The sequence below is a fragment of the Priapulus caudatus genome, unplaced genomic scaffold (genome assembly GCF_000485595.1).
Source record: "Priapulus caudatus unplaced genomic scaffold, Priapulus_caudatus-5.0.1 Scaffold1720, whole genome shotgun sequence".
Classification (NCBI taxonomy): Eukaryota; Metazoa; Priapulida; class Priapulimorpha; order Priapulimorphida; family Priapulidae; genus Priapulus; species Priapulus caudatus.
The window spans coordinates 31,262-41,347 of record NW_014578781.1 but is presented as its reverse complement, the minus strand read 5'-3'; the positions used below and the strand labels follow the sequence as shown (position 1 = coordinate 41,347).

Sequence of the window (10,086 nt, the reverse complement as noted above, 5' to 3'; positions counted from 1 at the left end):
CCCGTGCCATATTGGAATTTAAAATGGCTTGCTATATGGTTTGTCAGACATTTCAAATCACATTATTGAAGTCAGCATGTCAAAATGCTCTTGTGTACCAAGTTGTAGCGCCGCAAGTCATTTAGAACCCAAGATAGTAATGCTTCAATGTTTCTCCCTTATGGTGGCCATATTGGAATTCAAAATGCGCTGCCATATGGTTTGGCAAACATGTCAAATCAATCCATTATTGAACTCAGGATGGTCAAAATGTCTTGTGACCAAATATAAGCACACATGTCATTTAGAACCAAGATAGCTAATGTTCAATGTTTCGTCATGGTGCCATATATGAATTCAAAGATGGCGGCCGCGTCCATTAGTCAGATCTCTTGGATCCGGCAATTTTGAAATCAGTGCCCCAAAATTACCCGCTGTATACAAAATTTCACCCTTTCTGCCAGATGTGAAACATTTTTTTCACATATCTGCCCACTAATATGCAGTGTAGCTCGGGTCAGTCGTTAACGCCTGGCAGTGTGGCTGGGGGTCAGTCGTTAAACGCTGCAGTGTGGCTGGGTCAGTCCACTAACGCCTGCCAGTGTGGCTGGGGTCGGTCACTAACGCCTTGCAGTGTAGCTGGGTCAGTCGTTAACGCCTGCAGTGTGGGCTGGGGTCAGTTCGTTAACGCCAGCAGTGCAGCTGGGGGTCAGTCCGTTAAACGCCTGCAGTGGTGCTGCGGGTTAGTCGTTAACGCCTGGCCAGTGTAGCCTGGGGTCAGTCGTTAACGCCAGCAGTGTGGCTGGCGCAGTCCGTAACGCCTGCAGTGTAGCTGTGCGTCAGTCGGTAACGCCTACATAGTAGGTAGGATTAGTCGTTAATGCCTACAGTGTGGCTGGGGTCAGTCGTTAACGCCTGCAGTGTGGCTGGGGTCAGTCGTTAACGCCTGCGGTTAGCTGTGGTCGCAGTCGTTAACGACAGCTGTAGCTGGGGTCAGTCACTAACGCCTGCAGTGTAGCTGGGGTCAGTCGTAACGCCTGCAGTGTAGCTGGGGTCAGTCGTTGTAACTTTTGACGCTGAACGTTACAATTGATCGTTGTCGCTGCAACGGGTGTTAGGCAATAATGTCTGCACGTGCATCGGTGTTGTGCAACAGTAGAGGGCGTCCATAGACAGCAAGCCTGAAGAGATATCGAACAGAATCAAATGAAAATACTTAGAGAGAATTTCGTCGCATGTGCGACGTACACTTTATTCACGTTAAATCACTACAGATCAAATACCGATCTTCACTTGAAACATTTGCCACATTGATTTCAAGAATTTTCACCTTGTAATCGGATCCCGTTTCAAATTCAAAATGGCCGACCGGCCACCATAGCTACACAACTGACGCGACCGCACGAATATTACACCACAAAACTAATCTAACTTAATGCTTTCTAGACGTTGCCACGGGAAGTTCTACCTTGCTGGCATCTTGCAAATTATTGCACTCTAGTTCCTAAATGTACCCGAAAATTCAAAGGAAAGCTTTTTCTCAGACAAAATAGTGCAACGCGGCAAACACTTGCGCATGATATGAATGTATGCCCACCTATAGGAAACTGCACTGTCACTCTAGTTACTAATACTGAATAAATGTGTGTCAAGTTCACTGAACTATAACATTATATTGTTATAGATTCAGTGGTCAAGTTACTATCGATGATGAGAAGAATACGCGGCAGTCCGCTCTTACCGCGCGCCATGCGCGATGACCTGGTGATGATGACGACACGATGACCGTAACCTGAATCACGTTAACGATTAACGTTTACAAATACAATAAAAACGTTTTTACCAAACGTTTTAGAAAACGTTATAAAAACCTACACATTTACGTTATATAAGACGTTACAAAACACGTTTAGCTGCGGGTTGTTTGCGTTTTCACTTTCTTGGCGCGTTCTCCCAACTTGCACCAGAGCGCGAAATGTTCGCAGTTGTTAAAAATCAGCTGAATCGGCATCCTCGACCGGCTCTCCGCCTCGATCCATCACCGTATCCGCGGGTCGCTCTCCAGCGTTGTAGACGTGCCGGCGATCTCGCTACCATATATCCCACATGCTTCATACCGTAAAGGGTAGATCTTAAGATTGCACCAATCTAGGAATACGTCGAGGGCATCTCTGCGTATTGTCGCGTTGGATTTGTCGCCAGATTTTGCTCCATCGAAGTGGATGACTTTTCTGCCGTCCAGATTCCAGGTGATGGTAGCGGTACGCCACACGTAAATGTGTGTCGCCTCGTTTCAACTCGCCTTCACTGATGTCATGAAACAGCCGGCATCTATAAACATGTACAGCAAACAGTCAGTGGCTCCACATAGTGGTTGAGTGTGTGAGAGATAGAACTTGTAAACATCTGACGATAGAATGTCAGTTTGTTAATGCCTCGAAGATATAATGCCTCGTCTCCTTCCCATTACTTCAACAGTGAGATGATATGCGTTCAACCCCCACTACTTTTGCCCCGCGGAATTTAATGCAGGGTTTAAGGATTAGGTTATGATTCTGTAAATTTAAAGTTAGAGTTAAGCGTTAGGGTTGAGGTACGAGATTGAATTATGCTTTATGATTTATGTACCACTTATAACTAAAGATAAATCTTTAAAACAGCGATAAAAGCAACTATAAAAGCTCTCTGCCTTAGGCATTCAGCAAAGAAGAGATAGCGCGTGGCAAGCTAACCTCGCAGTGTTACCAGCTGGACTAACCCCTACTGTAGCATTTACTGTGAAAGCAGCCCCGGGGTCTCAGTCGTTACTGAACCGGAGATAAGCACCGCCTATAGTCATAGACACTAACTAGTCATATGAACCAAACTAACGTGGCCAACTGGACGCGGCTATAGTACTATAAGCTAGGCACCGTCCTATGCCGCCATAATAGGCGCGGGAAGGGATTTAACTAACTATAACTAACGCACCTAATCGTGTCATGATCCTAAGCCTGTCTTTAAACCTGGGACAACCTGAATATTGTTGGGCTGATCAAGTGATCCAGCAGTAAATTACCACGGAGATAGTGATGTACGCTTTGGGTGACAGGCGGGGTGACAGGGTGGTCGAAAAGGATTGCAACGAGAAAGGTAAGAGATGGTACGTATAAAAAGGAGGAATATAAGAGGAGTATATTATAGAGTAGGACGTACGTATGGATAGGGATGGAGACGCCGATGAGAGGAAAAGCTCAAGCCAAAGGGACGAGAAGCGCTATAGCACGAGTTACTATTACTGTAATTTACTGGTTAGAAAGACGTTGGAGCGACAGACATCCAGAAGTTGGAAAAGGAAACGAGAAAGTTGTGAGTGATGAGGAATAAGCGTGGCGCTCACAGAAAGAATGTTGTTTGAGAATATAAATAACACAATAACTCACCGGTGTTTAGTTAGCTTTGTATAGAAGCCCTGCGCCTTAGTTTAAGCAATACTCTGGTAGCTGGTGTACATGTACACTGCGCTCCTATCACCAACAGCAGTAGATCTGAGAGAAACAGGACAAACTCAGGCGATGTGCGCTGGTAGGTTTATACCTGCGACCTAGCGCGGGGAAGAACAGCTTATGTACAGCGCCTACGCGTTTGGAAAACATCGGCGGGAATTCCTGAACTCGCTCAGACTTCTAGTCTGCAAAACAGAGCGCCGCTACATCATGTACCACACACCCATACGCACCACGCACCACGCGAGCGCGTACGCACTCAGGCGCGCGCGCGCATGCACGAACACACGGCATGCACGCACGCACGAACACTCGCATGCACGCCCGGCACAACTTACACATACACACGCACACACACGCGCGCATGCGTCACGCATGCACGAACACACGCACGCACGAACACACGCATGCACGCACGGAAACGTTACACATACACACGCACACACACGCGCGCATGCAAACGCATGCCCGCACGCACGAACGCACGCATGCACGCACGGAAACATTACACACACACGCACACACACACACGCACACACACGCGCGCATGCCCGCACGCACGAACACACGCATGCACGCACGGAAACATTACACACACACGCACATACACGCGCGCGCGTACGCATGCCCGCACGCACGAACACACGCATGCACGCACGGAAACATTCCAAACATTTATATAGTTCGCGTGCGTGCATGCGCGTGTGTGTGTAATATCTTCGTCTCAAAAGTAACGACATGATAGACGACAACATCGCAAACACAAACACGCACGGACGCACGCACGCAAGCACGCACGCACGCACACACACACAAACACGCGTACGCGATATCGAACGCGTGCCTCCAGTCACTCGCCTGCAAACATGTTACGCTCTCGTTGGTGTGTAGCAACAAGCTACAGTTACGAAAAAAATACACCTCTCCCACGTAGAGTTAAACATTTCTCCAATCAGCGCATCAGCCGACGTGCCAACATAACGCTCACTGAATGAAATATGATGGCTGCATGCTTGCCCGGGAGGGAATGTTTCACGCTCCCAGTTCTGTATACAGCCCACCATTTGACCTCGGATTGCAGCAGCAGCAGCAGCAGCGGCAGCAGTTGAGTAGAACCAGTGAAGCACTGGCAGCAAGAACAAGTCCGCACCTGCAGCTACAGCACACACGCATCTATTGACTATGTAACCTAGGAATAGGACGGGAACGCCAAACGGTTACGTCACTGCCTCTGGCAACCGGTCAAGTACGGGACGGAGCTTATACGTACATAGTACGACTGACCTAGTGGAGGGAGAACAAAAGCAGCTTAACAATAAACAAAGGGAGACGGCGGGTACGCCTATCGACCTAAGGCACTGAGGTCGGCCGCGGACGTCGGGCAGATAAATAAAGCGAATGTAACAGAGTGATGAGATAGAGAGTGTGCTAGGACCAGCCGTGACGAGGCGGGCCGAGACGGCTCCGACGAGATGGCATCAGGAGTAAGATAATATAGATATAGATAAGATAGATAAGATAGATAGATATCTAAGATAGATAGATAGATATAATATAGATAAGATTCTATATTATCTTACTCCTGATGGCATGTATACGTAACTATGGTTTTTCTTGGTATGTTAGTTTTGATTGTACAGACTGTTTAGATGGTTGTTAGAGTAAATAATATAGAGTTCGGTCGTGATAGTATTGCTGGTTAGTAGTATAGGTTAGCGGGGTTATGAGTATATGTGTCGCGGGGATGGATTAAGCGGGACGTAGCTGTTCACAACGGTAGCAACAGCGCTTGTAGGCAAGCGCTGGGTAGTCATTAGAATCCATGACGAATTTATAACGATTGGGGTGTTGAGATTGAAGTGTACTGTGATGGAGAGATATTAATTAATAAATGTTATGCTTGTAAGTATTATCTAAATTACTGTGTTGCGTTGTCTATCACGTACTGGTTGTTATATCCTCGAGCGGGGTTATTCCTTCGCAAGGTGCTAAAACATAAATACGATCACGCCGTCGCGCGGGGCTTAATTAAAGAAGCACGCGGTGACATAAAATGATGCCGCAGTGACCAGGATATAAAATTTCAGTCACGTGATACGTAGCGCTAACGCATGAGTGATCTAATCCGATTGTTTTTCAGCAGTTAATGCACATTCCGTTTCAGAAATCGCAGGGCCAGGTAACGGGTAGTAAGGGGTTTGAGGTAAGCTATTTTGGGGGACGCTAGAGCTAGGCCGTACGATGGCGCAAGGGATAAATATGGGAGATATCGTTCAGATTATGGGACAAGCACTGAGCCCAGTGGTGAGAGAGATAAGAGATGAAATGAAACTACAGGGGATACGGGGGGAGATACGGAAATTTACGGGGGATGCGAAGGTAGATAGCATGAAATTTAGGGAATATGAGAGGCAGTTGGAGGGAATAGGCGCTCGGCTGGGAGCGAACGCGGATTTAAAAGAGGTGCTCTTGATGACGACAGCGGGGGTGGCTTACGATTTTTGCATCCGACAAACAGGGGAGAACGCGGCGATAGGGGGAGAGGAGCTAATAGAGCTGATGAGGGTAAGATTCGGGGATCAGTTCGAACGGCTAGCTGCGAGACAGGATTTGAAAAGGATCGCGCAGAGGCGGGACGAGACGTTCCAGGAGTTCGAGGAACGCATCGCCAGGGTGTATGGTACGGCTTACCCGGGAGAGATAGGACAGGCACCGGGGATGCAGGGGACTTTAGTGGAAGCATTTATAGACGGATTGGCTAAGAAGGCGATTAGAAGGGAACTAATAGCGCAGAACCCCAGTACCCTACAAGAGGCAGCAAAAGTAGCGAGAAGGGAAGAGAGACTAGACAGAGAGGTAGCACTGAGGGAAAGAGAGGTCCCAATGAAGGTAAATAGCGCCACAGCAAGGGAAGGAGAAGGTCGATTAAAATAGAGAGAGATTAAAGTGCGATTAAAGTAGAGAGAGAGAGAGAGAGAGAGAGAGAGAGAGAGAGAGAGAGAGAGAGTGAGAGCGGGTGATCGAGAGAGAGAGAGAGAGAGAGAGAGAGAGAGAGAGAGAGAGAGACAGAGAGAGAGAGATAAACTATTGTTGCGCTCCAGGCAAGCGGCCTTTTGGGAGACAACGCAGATGATACGATCAAGTCGCTTGCGGGAGCCTGATTGAGAAATGTTGTCAACTCCTACGTGGGAGAGGTGTGTTTTCTTCGTAACGCAGCGTTGTTGCTACCCAAGCACACGAGAGCGGTAACAGAGAGAACACACAACGTGCAAGTGCCAATCGGCAGAGCCAGTATTGGGCAGGCAGTTCCACAAACGGGCTACCCGCGAGTTGAGAGTTCAGAGTCGTTAACGTCTGCAGTGATGCCTGGGGTCAGTTGTTTAACGGCGCCGTACCTGCCATGTAGCTGGGTCAGTCGTTGGCAGGCCTGCAGGGCTGGGCCGTGGTCAGAAACGGTTACACCTGCAGTCTACTTGGGGTTCAGTCGGTTAACCGCACTTACATGCAGTGTGGCTGGGGGCAGTCGGTAACGCCTACAGATCGAGCCTGGGTCAGTCGTTAACGCTGCAGGTAGCTGGGGTCGTCGTCGAACGGGCCTTCGGTTACTGGGTCAGTCGTTAACGCCTGAGCAGTGTAGCTGGGGTCAGTCGGTAACGCCTGCAGTGTAGCTGAAGTCAGTCGTTACAGCCAGCAGTGTGGTTGGGGTAGGTCGTGGTAGGCTTTTGGACGGCTGCGAAACTTACAAGTTGGTCGTTGCATCGCGCGCGCGACCGCTGAGTGTTCTAGCCAATAGTGGGTGCCCGCGCTAAGGTGTTGTGCAACAGTACGAGGCGCGTCCATCAGCAGCCAACGCCTGAAATAGAACATCCGAACACGAATAAATTAACCATTACTATAGAGAGAAAGATTCGTCCCATACGCGACGTTACACTTAGTTCACGTTAAATCATTACAAGATTCAACACCGACTCAACATCGAAACATTTGCCACATTTGAATTTCAAGAAGTTTCAACGCTTGTTGAGTCGATCCAGTTCAAAATACAAAATGCCGACCGCCACCATAGCTACACCACTTGAGCGACGCACGAATATTACAACCCACAAAAAACTGAATCGTCACTTAATGCTTTCTAGCCGTGCACGGGCTCTACCTTGGCTGGCAGCATGGCAAATTATTGCATTTAGTTCCTAAATTTTACCAAAAATTCAAAGGAACAGCACAATATTCACCCTGAAGAACGAAAATAGGATACAACGACGCGGCGCACACACTTGCGCATGATTATTAATGTATCCACCCTGATACGGTAAACAGGCCGTCACCGTAAAGTTACTAATACTGAAAATGTGTGCAAGTCACTGGAACTAAACACATATATTGTTATAGGTTTCGGTGGTCAAGTTACTAGCGATACGGAAAGAATACGCCGCAGTTCCGCTGGCGGCCGGCGCGCCTATGCGCAAGTGTACCCGGGATGGACGGACGTTGATAGATGAACGTCAACAGTGGGGAGTAAACCTGATCACGTTAACGTTTAACGTTTACAAATACAATAAAAACGTTTTTACAAACGTTTAGAAAACGTTATAAAAACCCTACACATTTACGTTATATAATCGCTTATTATTATATTTGCCTCAACACTTTCTTGGCGCGTTCTCCCAACTTGCACCAATGCGCGAAGTGTTCGCAGTTGTTAAAAATCAGGTTGTAACCGCTATCTCCGATCCGGCTCTCCGCTCGATCCATCACCGTATCCGGCGGGTCGCTCTCCAGCGTTGTAGACGTGGTCAACCACTCGTACCATGTATTCCACCAGCTCACACCGTAAAGGTAGATCTTAAGTTTGCCACCATTTAGGAATACGTCGAGGGTATCTCTGCGTATTGTCGCGTTGGATTTGTCGCCAGATTTTGCTCCATCGAAGTGGATGACTTTTCTGCCGTCCCAGATACCATGGTGATGGTAGCCGGTACGCCACACGTAAATGTGGTCGCCTCGTTTCAACTCGCCTTCACTGATGTCATGAAACAGCGGCATCTATACAACATGTACAGCAAACAGTCAGTGGCTCCACATAGTGGTTGAGTGTGTGAGAGATAGAACTTGTAAACATCTGACGATAGAATGTCAGTTTGTTAATGCCTCGAAGATATAATGCCTCGTCTCCTTCCCATTACTTCAACAGTGAGATGATATGCGTTCAACCCCAGCTACTTTTGCCCCCGGGAATTTAATGCAGGGTTTAAGGATTAGGTTATGATTCTGTTAAATTTAAAGTTAGAGTTAAGCCGTTAGGGTTGAGGTACGAGATTGAATTATGCTTATGATTTATGTACCACTTATAACTAAAGATAAAATCTTTAAACAGCGATAAAAGCAACTATAAAAGCTCTCTGCTTAGCATTCAGCAAAGAGAGATAGCGCGTGGCAAGCTAACTCGCAGTGTTACCAGTGGACTAACCCCCTACTGTAGCATTTACTGTGAAAGCAGCCCCGGGGTCTCAGTGTTACTGAACCGGAGATAAGCACCGCCTATAGTCATAGGAACTAACTAGTCATATGAACCAACTAACGTGGCAACTGGACGCGGGCTATAGTACTATAGCTAGGCACCGTCCTATGCGCCATATAGGCGCGGGAAGGATTTAACTAACTATAACTAACGCACCTAATCGTGTCATGATCCTAAGCCTGTCTTTAAACCTGGGACAACTGAAATATTGTTGGGCTGATCAAGTGATCCAGCAGTAAATTACCACGGAGATAGTGATGACGCTTTGGGTTGACAGGGTGACAGGGTGTCGAAAAGGATGGCACGAGAAGGTAAGAGATGGGACGTATAAAAGGAGGAGTATATAAGGAGAGTATATTATAAGGTAGGACGTACGTATGAGATAGGGGATGGAGACGCCGATGAGAGGAAAAGCTCAAGCCAAAGGGACGAGAAGCGGTATAGCCACGAGTTACTATTACTGTAATTACTGTTAGAAAGACGTGGAGCGACAGACATCCAGAAGTTGGAAAAGGAAAACGAGAAAGTTGTGAGTGATGAGGAATAAGCGTGGCCTCACAGAAAGAATGTTGTTTGAGAATATAAATAATCACAATAACTCACCGGTGTTTAGTTAGCTTTGTATAGAAGCCCTGCCTTAGTTTAAGCAATACTCTGGTAGCTGTGTACATGTACACTGCGCTCCGTATCACCAACAGCAGTAGATCTGAGAGAAACAGACAAACTCAGGGCGATGTGCGCTGGTAGGTTTATACCTGGACCTAGCGCGGGGAAGAACAGCTTATGTACAGCGCCTACGCGTTTGGAAAAACATCGGCGGGGAATTCCCTGAACTCGCTCAGACTTCTAGTCTGCAACCAGAGCGCCCGCTACATCATGTGACCACACACCCATACGCACCCACGCACCCACGCGTGCGCGTACGCACTCACGCGCGCGCGCATGCACGAACACACGCATGCACGCACGCACGAACACTCGCATGCACGCACGGAAACATTACACATACACACGCACACACACGCGCGCATGCGTACGCATGCCCGCACGCACGAACACACGCATGCACGCACGCACGAACACTCGCATGCACGCACGGAAACA

General features: G+C 47.9%; 1 protein-coding gene and 1 long non-coding RNA gene across 3 annotated transcripts in view; both read right to left on the bottom strand.

The window, feature by feature from the left end:
- Nucleotides 1-3,445, bottom strand: part of LOC106817423 — a 13,070-nt gene extending 9,625 nt beyond the window's left edge. The window contains exon 1 of one of the 2 annotated variants that reach the window (XR_001395051.1): nt 3,402-3,445. This is a non-coding gene — a long non-coding RNA (uncharacterized LOC106817423). The remainder of the gene's footprint in view (nt 1-3,401) is intronic. The other variant, XR_001395050.1, reaches the window with a different exon arrangement.
- A 4,648-nt stretch (nt 3,446-8,093) lies between these two features.
- LOC106817419 (lecithin retinol acyltransferase-like) lies at nt 8,094-8,507 on the bottom strand. Its single transcript, XM_014822083.1, has one exon. It carries the CDS (start codon nt 8,505-8,507, stop codon nt 8,094-8,096), a length of 414 nt encoding a protein of 137 aa, XP_014677569.1.
- Nucleotides 8,508-10,086: the final 1,579 nt, after the last annotated feature.

Coding starts and splice junctions, on each gene's coding strand:
- LOC106817419 (XM_014822083.1), bottom strand. CDS start 8,507: ATGCCGCTGTTTCATGACATCAGTGAAGGCGAGTTGAAACGAGGCGAC.